The sequence below is a fragment of the Manis javanica genome, chromosome 6 (assembly GCF_040802235.1).
Source record: "Manis javanica isolate MJ-LG chromosome 6, MJ_LKY, whole genome shotgun sequence".
Taxonomy (NCBI): domain Eukaryota; kingdom Metazoa; phylum Chordata; class Mammalia; order Pholidota; family Manidae; genus Manis; species Manis javanica.
In genome coordinates, this window is record NC_133161.1 from 139,801,087 (window position 1) to 139,818,963 (window position 17,877).

The window sequence follows — 17,877 nt, forward strand, 5'->3', positions numbered from 1 at the left end:
GAAAGATTAGTTAGTTAATCAGGTGAGGGGGGAAATAAAAGATGAAAGGCAACATATTCCAGGCAGAAAGAGCAGCATGTATAAAAGCTTGGAAGTGTAAGGTGAGTCTAGACCACTCAGGACTCATAAAACGTGGATTACTCAGTGGCAAATTTGCCCTGTAATGGACACTTAGACTTGTGCCAGTGGCAAGGTTGGGGAACTGGACCTGAGACTCCTGGAGTAAGTTGGTATCCTGGAAGGTAGGGGTCCCAAGTTGGTAGCATCCCAGGCTTCTAAAATAAAATGCAACTCCTCACTGGAGAAAAGCATCTCCTAAAATTTTCAGAGATTAAGATCAACCGAAGATGAGTTGACAATGAAAGGGCATCAACATAACATAGCAAAACGTGTTTCACCTTCATGGCTCTGAAGCATTTTCAGGAGCTGTGGATGAAGACCAAATATATCTGAGAAATATATATTTAGTCATCTGAATGACCAAACATATATTTCTTATAAATCATTATATCACACTGGTGGTCTTTGGCTGGAGGACATTGACAGGCTGAACACAAAGTACAGGAACTGATCTCCTTGGATCTGTGAGCAGTTAAATGCTGATGCCAGCAGCCTTTGAAATTCCCTATTGGTCCAATCTGCAATGTTTGGCCTCAGTGTGACCCACAGATAGTCACTGGTATTGAGAAAGTCTAGAAACTGTGGGGTTGAGAGTACAAAACAGGATTTCCCCGTGGATCTTGAAATTACCCATGAAGTTCATAGGACCAGAAACTAGGGATTAGAATCCATGCTGGTGAATTGGCATCAAGGCCATTTTTCCAGTAAGCAGAGAGGAGACCATTACTTTCCTCTCTCTTGACTCAATTTCCCTGCAGCTGTTGGCATCTTGGAATGAAGATAAGAATTTAGAGTCAGAACAGAGTCAAGCAAAGTGGGGAAACAAAACAAAACACAAAACAAGACAAAAAAGGCAAGATCTCAAGGCCAAAAAGAGTGCCTATGGGTGGTTGGGGATGGCTGTGTTGTTGCTGGTTAGAACACTCAAAGGATAATTAACAAATATCTAGTGTTTTCAACGCAGTTGCATTACCACTTCCCAGAAACCTCATACAGATGTTTTACAGACAAGGAAAGTGGAGTTCAGAGAGCTCATGTGATTTATTCAAGGTCTCTGCCAGTCGGAGGTGGAACCAGGATCTCAATGTTCATATAACTTCAAATCCCACCTGAATTCATACCTTTTACCCCACCAGCTTGGCCAGCAGAGGTGTCTGGCTGCATCTGCAGAAAACACAGAATGACAAGCCAGAGAAGCCAGGAGCCAGAGGTGGAAAAAAAAGTTTCCTCCAGAGGACCCTACTCCCCTCTCCTCTCTCATCCCTCTTATAAGCAACTGAAGACTCACAAAAATACAAAACTCTAAAATCAGGGGGTGAAGGAAGATACTGTCTAAACTGGTCACTGGACAATGCATATCACCAGGGTCCCAGTGCGAAGCTTCCTTGAAATAGGTGGAAGTGGTTCCCATTGACTAACACCATCCCATGACTCGCGCAGTCAGTCCTTCCTGTGTGTGTGGGAATGAGATAATCAGGATGCTGATGGGCCAGGTTGCTGGAAATGAACACTGTGGTCTCTGGGAGCCATCCAGACATACCTCACCATTGGGAAGTCCCCTTGGCCATCACTGTCTGAGTCCCTGAGTGTCCTGGATACCTGGGCTGAGTGAGGACAGTCTTAATGTCCTACAGGAACTGCACAGAGCAATTGCCCCATCCAATCCCTACCAGTTCTTAGCACTAGGCTCTCCAGAGTTCATGGATGGAGAGAGGCTGCAGGCAATCTCCAGGGATGAGGCATGTGACTACGGGGCAGGGGCCATTCCCAGGCTGCTCTGGGGTTCTGTTCCTGAAGCACGGCCTCGCCACCTAGCCTTACTGTGTCCCCTGCCCATTCTCATGCAGCTAAGGACAGGGCTAGTCCTGAATCTGAATCCCTTTGAGGTGCCCTTTCTGTCCTTCTGAGGGAAACATACCGTCTTTCTGGCTGTAGAGAGATTTACAATCAAGTTGGCAAGAAATCATTAGCAGAGAACTTGATTAGTCTCCCCAAGTCCAATGTACAAGCAAAAGAGGCCGAAGAAGGGCACTGACTGCCACATTCTTGGTGAGTAGGCAGTCATGGGGTCGCACAGGTTTTGGGGCTCAGCACCTGGGAAATCCGAAGTTGGCTGTATGGGCAGGAAATCCATCTTTCCCAACACAGCCTTTCTTGCCTTCCCGTCCCTATGCATGCCCCTTCCTAACTCTGGCTGCATGGATCTGTGTCCCTATAAACTCTACTCTGCCTGGCACACATACGTCCACGTGCATGCCATGGACTTTGTCACTGACCTTTAGCTCCTCCACTTCTGAAATACCAAACTCTGCTCTTGACCCCACGTCCTATCCTTCCAACTCCATCATGGTTACTTCCACTCTGTCTGCTTGCCCCCTGGAAGGCCCAGTCTCTAGGGACCATCGTGCTTTGCTGCTCTGTTGTCCTCATCAGTTCCGGTCTGTGTTTGAGACTAAGAGAAGGGGGAGGGAAGGAGGCCTTCCTCTGGCTCGGCTGCAGGGCTGGGCCTGTGGCTGGCATTGAGGCCAGGCTGCGGAGGGGGAAGCAGGGGGAGAGTCAGCTGGGTTAGGGGCCGCACAGAGGAGCTGGCTGGGAAGAGCTGGGAACAAAGGCTGGACACCCTTCCGCTGAGTCCCTGGCCTTGGCCTTCCAGGGGTAGCTCCAGGAAATGGCTGAGATTCCAGATTTGGAAGGAAGAGACCTGTAAACAGGAGCTGGGCTCGGAGCAGGAGAGCAGTCTGTCTCTCTCTCTAAGGGAGGGGGTGGAACTGACACTGCAGGCTCAGAAGCTGAAAGGCCTGTCTGCTGCAGACACCAGGTTCTAGGGCAGGAAAGAGTCTGAAAATCATTTACTCCAACCGTATTTCTAGGGCCTGAGAAATATCTCTGCCAAGGGTGCTTGAATACTTCCAGTGAAGGGTATGCATAAAAATAAACAGGTCACGACATCGGCTAACCCCCGCCGATCACTTTGAATGCAGTAGACACTCTACTGAGTGACTTTATGCTCTACCTCATCTCATTCTTACTTCAGCCCTCAAAGTAGGCAATATCAGTTTTATTCCCACTCTAGCCAAGGCAACTGACTTGCAGGGGTTAAGTGACTTGCCCAGAAATTATTTCATGTGTCCCTGAGCTGAATAGGAGCCCACGGTGGGCATCAGCCAGCTTATATCAGTGCCTCTGAATCCTTCCTGTCTTCTGTCCAGAGCCTCATCCATCCCTGGGGAAATGGACTAAGGAATGCTCCTGTCCACTGAGCCCCCGGGGCCCGCTTTCCTCTCTCCTCAGCTTCTCAGTCTGTGCCCTGGGATTCCACCTCTGGGTTTCCAGTGCATTCTACCAGGGAGTCACTTGGAAGCAGAGGGATAGGATTGGGATTCAGGATTTGAACAGAGGCTGAGGGTTCAAGCATCAAGGCTGAGGGTAGAGATACAGTTAGCATGAGGATCACCTTTAAGAAATCCCAGACTGGATCACAAGGTAAACCTTAGGGCTGGGGTGGGAGTCAGGGATTATGGCTTAAGGGTCAAGGTCAGAGAATTTCTCTCCTCAGGTCCCCTCCCAGTTCTCCAAGGCACTGAGGGCCAGGCAGGAAGCATCGGTTTCCTCAAAGCTGCTTCCCTCCTGGGGCAGAAAACAACCAACCCCCCCCCACCGCCCCGCCCCTCCTTCCCTCCCTGTGAGCTCAGAGCAGTGGGACAAAGTGCCTGGGACAAGGACAGAGGCCTGAGAGCAGCCATGGGCTCTGGAAGAGCGGGCCTCCTGGGGGCCTGGGGGCCCCTGCCCGTCCTGCTTCTGTTCATCTCCGGTGAGTGTGGCGCCGCCCTCTCCTAGCCCCTGCTCCCTGGTCCAGGGGAGAAGCCCCTCGCTCCTGGCTTCCCTTGTGAAGTAGGTAGCAGAGATGATGATAACGGTGATGGTGATGGTGGTGGTAGTGGTGGTGATGGTGTGTGTGTGTGAGACAAACAGATTGAAAGCTCTGCAGGCCCTCACTGGGATGCTGTGCGTGCTGGTCCTGTCCCCTCCCAGCCAGCTTGTTACTGGACATCGATCTTCAGACAAGAGAAGGCAAATGAGGTAGGCGGGGATATGGGGGCCTGTTGGTAGTCACACTGGGCTCCACCTCTCTTACTCTCCCAGGAGGCATGGCTCAGGACTCCCCACCCCGGATCCTAGTCCACCCCCAGGACCAGCTGTTCCAGGGCCCTGGCCCTGCCAGGATGAGCTGCCAGGCCTCAGGCCAGCCACCTCCCACCATCCGCTGGCTGCTGAATGGGCAGCCCCTCAGTATGGTGCCTCCAGACATCCACCACCTCCTCCCTGATGGAACCCTCCTGCTGCTGCGGCCCCCTGCCCAGGGACATGCCCACAATGACCAGGTCCTATCCACAGACCTGGGTGTCTACACGTGTGAGGCCAGCAACCGGCTGGGCACGGCAGTCAGCCGAGGTGCTCTGCTGTCTGTGGCTGGTGAGGCCTGGGAGGGGAGGACTGGGCGGGGGGCTCACCTGGGGTGTGATGGCCAAGGTGAGGGAGGCATGAGGGAAGGTCAGTGGAGAGGCCTGGGATGGGAGGTGCGGCTCTGAAGAGTGAGCAGAGGCAGTGAAAAGGCAGGTAAAGCAGAATGAGGTGTGGAAGGGGATGCTAAAGCAGGGCCCCCGGGAGAGGAGGGGTAGGTGTGCTCCCCACTGACACCCCCACATCTTCCCCACAGTCCTTTGGGAGGATTTCCAGATTCAGCCTCGGGACACAGTGGCCACCGTGGGCGAGCAGGTGATTCTGAAGTGCGGGCCCCCCAGGGGCCAGCCAGAGCCCACGGTCTCATGGTGGAAGGATGGGAAACCCCTGGTCCCTCAGCCAGGGCGGCACACGGTGAGTATAGCCCCCTTCCCCATATTTCAGCCTGTCCTGGGTACTGGGCATGACCTGAGGGACTGACCTGCCCTCCAGCCCCACATTCCCTGCAGAATTTGAGGAAGGGGAGGCAGCAAGGCCTCGAGCCTCCCCACATGGGAAGCTCCACAATCCACCTGGCCCTCACAGGTGTCCAGGGGCTCCCTGATGCTGGCAAGAGCAGAGAAGAGCGACGCAGGGACGTACCTGTGTGTGGCCACCAACAGTGCAGGACGACGAGAGAGCCGGGCAGCAAGGGTGTCTGTCCAGGGTAAAGGGAGGCGGCCAGCGAATTCAGGGCGAGGGCGGGGGCCACAGCCATGGGGCGTGGTCTGCTTTGTCTGCAGTTAATACGTGTGGGGCTCAACCTGCATCAGGGTCAGAGTGACGGGGATCCCATTTAGTGGGAGGCTCCCCCATCCTAGAGTCGAGGAGAGCTCTGGACCTGGGAAATCTGGGGGTTTTGCTTTCTCCAAGTCTGGGGGGTGTTCTATGCCTCAGTTCCATCTCTCTGGCCTGTGGGCCCCAGCTGAGCCTTATGCTCCCCACAGAGCCCCAGGACCACAAGGAGCTTCTGGCTGTGCACATTCAGCTGGAAAACGTGACCTTGCTGAACCCAGAAGCCACAAAGGGCACCGAGCCTGGACCTGTTGTATGGCTCAGCTGGAAGGTGAGGCCCAGGACGCAGGGGTGGCTCCAGAGCTCAAGAAAGGGCTGGTCACAGGCTCCCTGACCCCTTGGCCTTCCTCTGGACTCTTTGCCAGGTCAGTGGCCCTGCCGCACCCGCTCAGTCCTACACAGCCTTGTTCAGGACCCAGACTGCCCCAGGAGGGCAGGGAGCTCCGTGGGCAGAGGCCCTGCTGGCTGGCTGGCAGAGTGCAGAGCTTGGGGGCCTCCACTGGGGCCAAGACTACGAGTTCAAAGTGAGACCATCCTCTGGCCGGGCTCAAGGCCCTGACAGCAACGTGCTACTCCTGAGGCTGCCCGAACGAGGTCAGGGACAGGTGCCCCCAGGACCTGACAGTATACCCTCTGGCCCCTTCTTGTCTGGGGGTCCCTGGACTGTCCCACCCCAGTCTAGGGGGATGGTAGGTCCTACTCCTGGACTCCCTACTGTTCTGCGCAGGCAAACTTCCTGGGCGCTGCGGGAAGCTCTTATTTTCTCATTAGTGTGTCCCCACCTGTGTCCCCACCCCAGCCCTTTCCCTTAGAGGTTTCTCCTTGGCTCCCTTAGAGCACAGCCTCACTCCCTCCCTACAGTGCCCAGCGCCCCTCCCCAGGGAGTGACCCTAAAACCTGGCAATGGCAGCGTCCTTGTGAGCTGGGTTCCGCCACCTGCTGAAAACCACAATGGCATCATCCGCAGCTACCAGGTACCCCCACAAGCTGGCACACCGCTTTCCAGTAGCACCAGGGCACCCCTCTCCCCTGGTGTCCTGAATACCCTTGTTCCAGGCACTGAGAAACAGTATCTCTACAGAGGAACAGGGGAAACTTACTACTGCTGAGCAAGTGGCTGCCAAACACTGCCAAGCAATTCCCTGTGATGTCGTTTTGTCTCACAGTCTGCTCTGCATCATTAGCCCCGACTTACAGCCATAAAACAGGAGGCGAAGGTCACAGGTGTAGGAAAAAGAATGGGAATCAGACTAGGCTGTGTGTGACTCTCAGCTTCTAAGGTAGTGGCGTCCAAGTGTCATTCCTGGACTAACAGCCTCTATATCACCTGAGAACTTGTTAGAAATGCAGATTCCTGGGTTCTTCTCCAGGCTTTACAAATCAGAAACTCAGGGGCAGGCCCTGGACTTTTACAAACCCTCCAAGTGACCCTGAAGCCTGTGGTTGGAGATCCTCTCTCCTAACAGGGAGTTTAGCAGACTACTTTACCCCTCTCCTATCAGTCTAGAGAGAAGACTCTCTCACTTGTAGGGGAGACAGGACTGGGAAATGTGGGTGCATGTTGGGGGGGTGTCCTTAGGTGAATGGCAGAGCAGGCTGGCCTCATGCCCAGAGTCTGATCTGCTGGGCAAGTGCTCACCGCTGCTGTGCCTCAGGTCTGGAGCCTGGGCAACACCTCCTTGCCTCCGACCAACTGGACCGTGGCTGGTGAACAAACCCAGCTGGAGATCGCCACCCAAATGCCAGGTTCCTACTGCGTACAAGTGGCTGCCGTCACTAGTGCTGGGGCCGGGCAGCCCAGCAGCCCCGTCTGCCTCCTGTTAGGTGAGGGTAGTGCCCACTGGTCCCTACCCCATTCCCACCTTCCTTCCTCCCTCCTCCCTCCTCACACTTCCAGCAACTCCACCTCACCTGCCCCTCCCCCTGAGCTCAGATTCCCTTACAGAGCAGACCATGGAGCGAGCCACCCGAGAACCCAGTGACCGTGGTCCATGGACTGCTGAGCAGCTGAAGACTGCCTTGAGGCGGCCCGAAATCATTGCCAGCGGAGGTGTTATGTTCTGGCTGCTGCTGGTGGGCACCGCTGTGTGTATCCGCCGCCGGCGCCGAGCTGGGGTGCACCTAGGCCCAGGTAAGAGGATGAAGAGACCATGGGGTGCACTCCCACGTGGTCAGACCCTCCCTGGGTCCAGTCAGAAGGCTCCAGGCGTTTAGATGTCTGGCCAGGTGCTGGAGACTGCATTTAGCCTTCTTCCTGCCCTCCCAGGTCTGTACAGATACACCAGTGAGGACGCCATCCTAAAACACAGGTGAGACAGGAAAGGGGAGGGGCCGGCAGGTGGGGGCCGGGGCAGAGGGCCAAGGGACATGGACAGAGACTTGGAGGGAGTGCTGTGCTAGTCTCCCCTACTGCCGGGCCGTTCAGGATCCTAGTACCCGAATCTCTCCCGAACTTCCATTGAAAATTAATTTCTCTTTCATTAGTGTTCCTATCACACCACTTGATAAGTAATTAAATCAAGATTAAATTTACATGACCTTTCCCCAGGCTACACAGCTAGTAGCTGGCCTCCTAAACTCCTAGTCCAGTGCTCTTGTCACCAACCTCTCACTAACACTTCCTATATTTTCTTGCTGATTCGTTCTGCTAGGTGGGGAACAACTAGCATGGGAGGACTGGAATAATTTCTGATTTTCTCTGCACACACAGTGTCCTTTGCAATCTGAAAGTCCCAGAGACCTACTGAGCCATCCTTCCTTCACAACAATCCACCCCCAGTCCCAGCAGAGGGCGCTCTGCCCCTACATCACAGAGCGTTGCTCATTGTTCTCAATAACAGGGCTGGCTTGCTGGTACATCTGCTCCAAGTGGGTCTGGCTCCCAGAGCAAGCTGTGGTTATGAGACAAGATGCTAAGAAAGAAAACATCCTTTTTTCTCCTATAAGCTGAGTGTTACATTAAATTGCATCCCCTCTCTCTGCCTACCTTCTCCTGCTCTTAATCATATTAGATTTCCTCTGGGAGGCTTCACATTCCAGGTCTGCATCTTTCAGCTGAAGTTCCTCAAGCACTTACTATGTGCCAGACACATTCCGCCCTTGGGCTGCCGTCTTGCTGTTGGTTTCTGAGTCCAGAGCCAGGCTCCAAGCTGGCTGGTGCAGTGTTCCTGCATTCTGCCCTCTCTGGCTCTTCTCTTCCACCTGCCTCCTGGGCTTTGTCTGCTCTGCCCTGAACTTCTTCTGACTCCCTTGTCCTTCAGGGAGATTCCATTCTGATGGTTTTGTTCATTCATTCCTTTAGTCTCTGTGTGCCAGGAACTCTCAGTCTAGGGAGAGACAGCCGTGCTAGCACATGAATGTGATCCAGTGTTGGAAGTGTAGAAAGATGTACGAGATACATACAGCAGGTTGGGGTGGCTGGGGAAACATGGGAGAAAGAAGAGTCACACTTACCCTGCCAGTGAGAAGGGAAAGGCGATAGGAGCAGCACAAACTAGCCTGCTGTGCTCACACGAACAGGCCAGCCCTTAGGGCTGGCTGGGGCATAGGGTGTGAGATTGGGTCAGAGCAAAGGATAAGGTTAGAGAGCTGGAAGTCTCTCAGCCAGGAGAAACATTTGGGCTCTATTTTGGTAAATGGGGGGCCACTGAAGGTTTTAGGCAGAGAAGTGTTTTGGTCTGACCCTGTTCTTGAAAGATCAGTCAGGCAGCCAGCATGGCACTCGTTCAAAGGGAGCCAGTCTAGAGGAAGAGGAGCTAAGATCCACTTAGCAAACTCCTGCACTGAGAGGTCTCACACTTCAGCTCCTGGCATCAGCCCTGTATGAAGGGCCTTACTGTTGCCATTTTATGGATGAGAAACCTGGGGCTTAGAGAAGCGGCTAAACTCAGTTGCTCAGGGTTGCACAGATAGGCTGTGGTGGATGGGCATTTTCAAACTGGGCTTGTCTGGCTCCAGATCTGTGTTCTTTTAGTCTCAGCAAGTAGGTACCTCTCTTTAATGCCTCAGTTTGGGGCAACATGGACTTGCCCTGATCCCGTGATAGGAAAGGGGTGCTGAGTTTGGGATACAGGTCAGAGATCTTAAGGAGTCTGTGAAGGGCGGAAAAGTGGTGAGAAGGAAGGTGATACCATCACTGACTCAATCCCTTCTTGAATGTCTGAGCTGGAGGTCTTGGCCAAGTTATGTTCTCACATATCCCTGTTTCTCCCACCCCATTGCCCCAGGATGGATCACAGTGACTCCCCCTGGCTGGCAGACACCTGGCGCTGCGCCGCTGGCTCCCGCGACCTGAGCAGTAGCAGCAGCCTCAGCAGCCGGCTGGGAGCAGACCCCCGGGACCCCCTAGACTGTCGTCGCTCCTGTGAGCTTGCACCACTTAACTGTGGGGGCCTCGCGGTGGAGCAGGGATCCCAGGCTCAAGTCAGGGTTGTGGGGCGGGATGCACTCACCATAATTCTTCCTGTTGTTTTTACTGCAGTGATCTCCTGGGATCCCCGAAGCCCTGGTGTGCCCCTGCTTCCCGACACTAGCACCTTTTATGGCTCCCTCATTGCTGAGATGCCTTCCAGCCCCCCAGCCCGGCCAAGTCCCCGAGTCCCAGCTGTCAGGCGCCTCCCACCCCAGCTGGCCCAGCTCTCCAGCCCCTGGACCAGCTCAGACAGCCTCTGCAGCCACAGGGGACTCTCTTCCCCTCGCTTGTCTCTGGCCCCTGCAGAGGTTTGGAAAGCCAAAAAGAAGCAGGGTAAGGATGGGGAGGCTAAACACAGCCTGAAGTGGGTTGTAGGAGGGACCAGGAGTGGGATTGTGGTGGGCATGTGGTCTGCTGGCCTCGAAGCCAGGTGTGGGCTGCACCCCACCCACAGCTTCGACTCTCCTGTCCTGGTGGGCACAAGGCCTCTTTGCCTAATCACCAAAGCACTCAGGTTAGAGCACTGTCCTCAGCTTCTCTTTACACCGTGCTCTGTTTGGGCTTGGCCACACCAGTTCTGAGCCCTGTTGCTGGAGAAAACTCAGCTCAACAAACACTTAATTAGCACCACTGTATGCCAGACATGGGACACAAGAGATACCAGTTGCAAGGTATCCTCCAAGGGCTCAAAGTCTAATGAAAGTGCCTGACCAGCATATAAGTAATTCTAGACCCTGGCAGAATGTGACCAGCACCAGCATGAACCTCAAGCTCTCATGAGCTCATGCCCTTATGCACCGTGGAGGGGTCTGCCTGCTGACTCCCAGCTTGCTTCCCAGAGAAGAATGGATATTTCCTTTCTGTCCAGATTTCTTTCCTGACTTGTGGCTACCTGCTTTAGCTTTCCAGAGGGAAATAAGGATGGTTCTGTTTGTTTAGTCAACTACCATATGTTACGTGCTTTACTTGTATTTATTTCACTTCATCCTCAAAACATATTAGCTAGGTATTAGTTCTCTCATTCTACAGCTAGGGAAAGTGAAAATTCCACAAGCAATAAGCTGCAGAACACATGTTTGAAGCCCGAATGATCTGCTTCCAAAGGCTGTTCTCCGGGGGCTCTCTTGGGAAATTCTGTTCTCTCGCTGACCATTTTCTCCTGTCTCTGACCATTGACCCACACTCTATTCCTGCCTTCATGAGCCTTCTGCACTGATGAGCAAGACTTGCAAATGTATATAGCTACTTCTTTCTTTTTTTAATAGATATAATCCAACTCTTACTATGATAAAGATGGATTCACAGTAATTAAGAGGTGGCCCAATATCCAGAATATTCTAACTCTAAATATTACCATAGCTGGCATTCTTTCCAGCTTCATCTCAGATCTATTGCCTTGAAAAAATCCTTGGTAGTAATAAAATACCAGCTAAAATGAGGTTGAGTAACTCTTGTAGAAACCAGCCTTCCCGTGGTTGAATGTAACATACAGCCCCTCTTAGAACACATATACTAGCAGGGAAAGGTGAGCAGTCTTCTCCAGCCAGTTCTTATGAAAGGTTCCATTTCCTGACCACTCAGAGGTTTAGGTCCTCACTGCACCCCCATTTGTCCTCACCCCACTCCCACCCTACCACTGTCCCAGGACAGGTTGGCCACAGTGATTCCCCTGGCCTAGTGGACACTCCGTGGCCCACCTGTGGCTCTCAGGGCCTCAGCAGCAGCAAGACAATGCTATGATTTTGTTATATCCATGGAGTTGGCTCATCTGTAGTCAGTCCAAAAGACTGATGATTCTTTGTCTTCTAAAACTGGCAGGCTCTTTTGTGGCCCCTGCTCTCCTTGACCCATTTATTCCTTTTTCTTTTTCTTACTATTTGACTTTAGATATTTTTTTCCATGACTGATATTCTCATCAATGCCCTTGCCTGTATCTCATCCATTATATCAGGTTCTTAGTTCCATTCACTTGGCCGGATACATATGTTGACTGTCCTCATTTGTTAATAACTTCAAACAAACATTTATTGCCATTCAAGTATACCCAGTGAGATTCAGCCTAACCTTGACAACATTTTTAATGTATGGTTTTTTCACATAACATTGAAACTAAAACCCAAGTCACTCCAAGCAAGTGGGAGGAGGCTTTTTGTTACCAGAATCTTTGAGAGGAAATGAAATGGCCAGGGATAAACATGGCCTTTTCCCTCCCCTTTCCACACCAACCAACTAGCCAACCTGTGTCCCCATTCCTGAGCTTAGCCAGGAAGCCAGGCACCAGGAAGACAAAGCTGACAGCAGAGTTGGAGCACCTGAAGTTAGCCTCCAGGACTCCTTAGGTCATACAGTGGTTAAAGGAATTGAAAAAAAAAAACCCAACCCCACCAAAGTAGAAAAGGGAATTTCAATGGAGAAGCCTACCCATTGTGTGGGGTTTCATCCCAGTGACTCAGGAAGTCTGGCTACTGTGCATGGATTCCCAGGGCTTAAAGAGGGTCTTGGTGAATGCCGTAGCCTCCGTCTTGTCCCTTTTCTGAACCTGGTGGCCACCAGATCTTTGAGATCAGACTGTCTAGACAGCTCTGCCTTGGGGGTTCTGCTGGGTCTCTAGTTGGCCAATGAAAGAAGCCCTTTGCCACTGTGGCATTAATCTAAAACTTTTCTTCTTTTTTCTTTTCTCCTCTGATGTTCTCCTGGTACTTGGTCTTGGGTAAATCTCTCCCCTCTATTACCTTGCTCCACTCTGGCTTAAACTGAGATCTTTTTGGGCTTTGGCGCAACCAAGAAGCATGCTCACGGGTCATTGTGCATGGCTGGGTTTGTTCCTTCAGTCACCTCAGCATCTGTATTCAGAGTTCCTGCAGAGCCCTGACTCTTAAGTGGGCATGTGGGCCAGATGACAGCTGCCATCTGATTCTTCTCACTTTGTGTTTATACCTGCATCTCGGATATCATCCATCCACTCATTCATTCAACAAACATCATTGAATGTCTATGGGCAGGGAATTGCCCCTCTGGGTTGGACCAACACATCCTCCTATTCTAAAGTTCCTCTTCCTCTCACCTGACTCTCCATCACACCTGGCAGGTCTGGGGTTTCTTGTTTGTGTTTTACTCAGTCAGCTCTACTTCCAACCCCTCTCCCCCAGTGGAAGACACTCCAGTTTCTCAGGACAGGGGTATCCAGAACCATGTGAGATATTTGCAGTGTGAAAAATGGAAATGAACAGATTCTTTCCAAGAAAAGAAGAGGTACTTGTCTTCACAGAACCAAAATTCATGAAAAGAGTAGCAATGTGAGCCTATAGCAATGAGGAATAAAGGAAAAGTTTCTTAGAGAATTTATTAGGTACTAGAACTTTCCAGTTTGTTTTTATTGAACCGGCAAACATCATTTGAAGTGAAACTGAGGCTCAGAAAGGTTAGTGGATCCACCAGAGGTCACACAGTGACTATGTGGCTGAGCTGGGCTATAGTAGTCCTTTGACCCCAAGCCTAGGGCTCCTTCCACCCTATCACAGCTGCCTGGGTGAAGGGGTGGTTCTTCCCTCTTCTCTCTGGGTTCAGGGACCCTAAAGCTAAACTGAGTGACAAGGCTGAAGATAGGGCCAGTGGTTGGGGTCCCAAAGGCTCACCTAGCTTGTCCCCCAGCCACTGAGTCTTTCCTTTGCAGAGCTGCACCAGGCCAACAGCTCCCCACTGCTCCAGGCCAGCCCCCCAATGGAGCTCTGGGCCTGGGAATTGGGGAATCGAGGATCCAAGAACACTTCCCAAAGCCCAGGTGAGAGGAGGGCCCTGAGCACAGGTCTGGAGGGTAAGGGGGACAGGGGCCCACCTGCTGGCTTTTGTCCCTGAGGAGGCTGGGTGGGCAGGGTGTGGGGACTAGGAGGAGCTGGGGGCAAGTGGGCAGGCTGGCAGCTGACATTCTCACACACAGGCTGTTGTTTCCCAGGAGCTGGGCCCCGGGCTCTGGTTGCCTGGAGGGCCCTGGGACCGCAGCTCCTCGGCTCCTCCAATGAGCTGGTTATGCACCTTCTGCCTCCAGCAGCCACTGCTCCATGTGGAGCCCCCACTCCGAATCAACAAACCCAGTAAGGGGCATGGGGTCAGGAAGCAGAGCCGGGGCTGGGGGCTAGGGGTGAGAGGCTTGCTGAACTTGCATGGAACCGGGGAGGGGTGGACAGGGGCTTGAAGAACTGCACTGACTATCCTGTCATCACGGTCTTACCCCATAGGCCCTCGGTGGAGCCACAAGCTCCCCCCTCCCCTCCACTACCAGCAGCCCCTCTCTCCATCTGTGTCGCCTCCAGTCCCCCCAGCCCCTCCAGCCCCCAGGCCTCTTCCCTCTCTGGTCCCAGCCCAGCTTCCAGTCGCCTGTCCAGCTCCTCATTGTCATCCCTGGGGGAGGATCAAGACAGTGTGCTGACTCCCGAGGAGGTGGCTCTGTGCCTGGAGCTCAGCGAGGGGGAGGAGACCCCCAGGTGAGTAGCCTGAGGGATGCCCAAAGGACTGCAGACATGCGTGCTTGCTACAGGAGTGCCTCACCCCTCCCTGTTCCACCCTTCCTCAGCGGAATGCCTCTGCTCCTCTGCCTCCCCACCCACCTCAGCCATTCTGCCCCTTCCTAGGAACAGCGTCTCTCCTGTGCCAAGGGTCCCTTCTCCCCCCATCACCTATGGGTACATCAGCATCCCGACAGCCTCGGAGCTAGCGGACGTGGGCAGGGCTGGAGGATGTGTGGGGTCCGAGGTGAGGGGCTTGTTGTGCCCCCCTCGATCCTGCCCCACCCCCACCCCCAGCGAGGGCTCCTTGGCCAATGGCTGGGGCTCAGCCTCCGAGGACAACGCCCCCAGTGCCAGAGCCAGCCTCGTCAGCTCCTCTGACGGTTCCTTCCTCGCTGACGCCCACTTCGCCCGGGCCCTGGCAATGGCCGTGGACAGCTTTGGCTTGGGTCTGGAGCCCCGGGAGGCAGACTGCGTCTTCACAGGTACATGAGATCAGCCCGTCTTACTCCTCATGCCCACCCCTTGGAGTGGGCACAGCTCCTGTAAGAACCCTTTTTCCAAGAGGCGAGGCTTCCTAATCACTGTCTGCTGTCGTCCTTAAGGCAACTAGCTTTTATCGAATGATTACTATGTTCCAGCACTATGACAAGCGCTTGAGGTACAATCAGTATTAACAACTCTATGAGGAATATGCTTTATCTGTCTTTTCAAACGAGGAACCTGTAAGTCAAACATGTTGAATAACTTGCCCAAGGTCACCCATGGGAACAAGGATAAATTGTTCAAGTCTACAGCCCAGAGGCAGCCAATCATACGGCCCATTCCCTGCCTCCAGGACACACCTTGTACCCAGGCATGGGTCTCTCCCCAGCCTCTTCTATTTATTCCAACCCTGTGTCTTAGAGTCTCCTTGCTGTGGAAAGTTCTGTTCTCTCTCTTACCTCCCACTGTGCTTCCAAGCCCTTCCTCTTGCCCTGTAGCTGGCGTGAGGAGCTACCCAGATCAGCCCTTTCATGTCTAGCAGAAGAGGGCCATTATCTCCATGTCCGCAGAAAATAGCTCAGGGTTCCCCGTACCCTTTGTGTTCCCTTTCCATACACTCCATCAGATGCCCTAGACCCATCTTACAGACAAACCCTAACTCTTATCCTGAACAAGGTGCCCACACGGAGGGAGGAGAAGGACGCCTGGGGGTGGGGAGGTGAAGGGAGTGTGGATAGGGGCCAGCGCTGGGCTAGGAGGGAACAGTGCAGAGTATTCTCTCTACAGAAACCGGTGGATTGTCTTCCTTTCCCTGGGGCTTGGACTCCTAGGGATATGGCCACAGGGATTCAGGGCACGTTGGCTAGGCTCAAGGGTTGTGGGTATGCCTTAAGCAGCCTCTAAGCTTTCTGCCTCACCCTGATCCCTAGGGGTGCAGGCCAGCCCTCCGCAGATATCTCTACCCTCCCTGACAGATGCCTCCTCACCTCCCTCACCCCGGGATGACCTCTTCCTGACCCCCACCTTCTCCCTGCCTCTGTGGGAGTGGAGGTCAGGCTGGTTGGAGGACATGGAGAACAATCACACCCAGCGGCTGGGGAGGGGGCTGCCTCCCTGGCCCCCCGACTCTCAGATCTCTTCCCAGAGAAGTCAGCACAGCTGTCCTGGGCCCAAGGCTGGCAGTAAGTGTCTGGGGGTGTCCTGGGAAGGAGCCCAGAGGGAGCCTTGGGTCAGGCAGGAGAGATGAGGAGCAGGGGGTAACTCCACTCTCCTTCACCTTCTCCAGACTCCTCCTGAAGTGTGCCTGAGACTGCCAACCGGGACACTCGGAAGCCCCTCCCATCAGCCACCAGCCTGGAGTGTGGGTCTTGGCCCACACTGCTCTGAAGTGGAGGCCACCTTGCTGGCCTCCAGGGACCTCTCCCTCCGGGATTGTGAAAACAAATGAAAGCAAAAAACAAAAAAGAGCAAAGAAGACCCGGAGCACTCAGGGAGCAAGAGCCATCACCTGACTCCGAGCCTGGCTGTGTCCTCTGTCCCACCCACTCCCACCACCAGGTCCTCTTGGCCTAAAGTAGCCCTCTGCCCTGAGCTCCCTGCCCCCTGGATCACAGGAAGTGGGGGAGCCAGCGGGCTTCCTGGAGGACAAAAGCGGCTAGTGGGAGAGGGCGGTGGGCGAAGGGGCCTCACAGCGCCTCCTCTGAGGAGGGAACCGTTCCTACAGAGGCGGCTCAGCTCTCTCCACAGGCAGATCGCCAGGGAAAAGGACATAAAGAGGACAGCCAGGCCGTGAGGCCCCACCTCCAGGGCAAGGCTTCTAGACCCATCTAGGGAGGATGCTGAAGGCAGGGAGGTGTGAAAATGTGGGACAAAACACCCTCCCACCTGTTGTCTCTATGAGCTTAAGGAATGGATGCTATAAAACTGTGTTAACTCAAGTTCTGTGAGATCATTCCCCAGAGCCTGGTTCTGGGAAGGGCATGTGGAGATTAGGGGAGAATGACCCAAGTTAGGAAGGAATCAAGCCTGTATGGACACTCAGGGAGTGTTGCTTATTTCTGTTTTGTAGCTGAGGAGAGCATTATGTGGAATCTAGAATCTAGGAATCTAGGAAAGGGAGGGGTCTGGGATTTGGGGGTCCTACTGGTCTTAGCAACTTGTCCTGAGAAGACAACTCCTGATTTCAGTGGCCCCAGCCCCCTCCCTAAGGACCAGGACCAGGTGGTCTCTTAAAAGAGACAAAATAGCTAAATTCCACAAAACGTAGAACCACTCAGACAGAACAGCAGAACAGAGGACTGAGGCACAGGCCTGCCGGGGCCTGGGCCCCAGAAAGCGATGGGAGGCAGGAAGCCTGAGAATTTCTTACTTGGCAGGAATGACAAGGCAGAACCCGTAAGTTGGGGGCTGCTCCCAAACTGCCCAGGGCTGATGGGGAAGCAGGCCCTGAGAAGGGGTGACAGCCCCCCAAATCCACACAGCTTGACCTGGCAGCTCTGGGTTCAGAGGTTGAGTGAGGCAGGGCCTTGGGGCTCTGCTACCTGAACTGCCTGAATCAGGCCAGGCTGGGCTGGAGTGCTGTGATCTCGGGGTGAAGAATCAGTACTTGGACACACATCCGTTCCTCCCTATTTGCTTTTCCTTTTATGGATTTTGTTTTTCTTTTAGCTTCCTGGTAAAATTCCTTCTGAAAACATTCCAACCCTGTTTGCCAGACTAAAGGAGAAAAAGGGATTTGTACAGGCCTTAGGTCAAAGTGGTGGGTGAGGTCAGAGCCTGGGCTTGGGGGCAGCAGAGGTCCCCTGAGAGCTCAGGGCAGTTACTGAGCCTGGGGTGGAGCAAAGAGGAGGAAACCACCTCTGGAAAGAAGTGAGGGGCATGGGCTGTAGGTAAGGGAAGAAGGGCACTGTGGCATTTGTGGCCAGAAGCTTTAAAAATTGCATGCCAGCCAAACCAATCACACCTGGGCTGAAGCAGGCCACAAGGTAACCGGCTGCACACTCCCTCTGTGAGGGGTCAGGGGTCTGATAAAACCTCTTTTTCCTTCTTGGCTGGGGTGTCCCC

General features: G+C 53.7%; 1 protein-coding gene across 6 annotated transcripts; it reads left to right on the plus strand.

Annotated features, from left to right (window-relative positions):
* Positions 1-3,783: 3,783 nt before the first annotated feature.
* On the plus strand, positions 3,784-16,751 carry ROBO4 (roundabout guidance receptor 4). 6 transcript variants are annotated; one of them, XM_073239554.1, is made up of 18 exons: positions 3,784-3,931; positions 4,264-4,593; positions 4,838-4,995; positions 5,167-5,287; positions 5,568-5,686; positions 5,781-6,009; positions 6,277-6,389; positions 7,071-7,239; positions 7,361-7,546; positions 7,682-7,724; positions 9,642-9,778; positions 9,896-10,159; positions 13,500-13,607; positions 13,764-13,917; positions 14,062-14,307; positions 14,455-14,813; positions 15,744-15,995; positions 16,100-16,751. In XM_073239554.1, the coding sequence occupies exons 1-18, from the start codon at positions 3,862-3,864 to the stop codon at positions 16,108-16,110; spliced, it is 3,069 nt and encodes a 1,022-aa protein (XP_073095655.1). In that variant the 5' UTR covers positions 3,784-3,861; the 3' UTR covers positions 16,111-16,751. The 6 variants fall into 6 exon arrangements, with proteins under 6 accessions (XP_073095655.1, XP_073095657.1, XP_073095659.1 ...); XM_073239556.1 differs by having other exon boundaries at positions 15,789-15,995; XM_073239558.1 differs by having other exon boundaries at positions 14,137-14,307.
* The last annotated feature ends 1,126 nt before the right edge of the window (positions 16,752-17,877 follow it).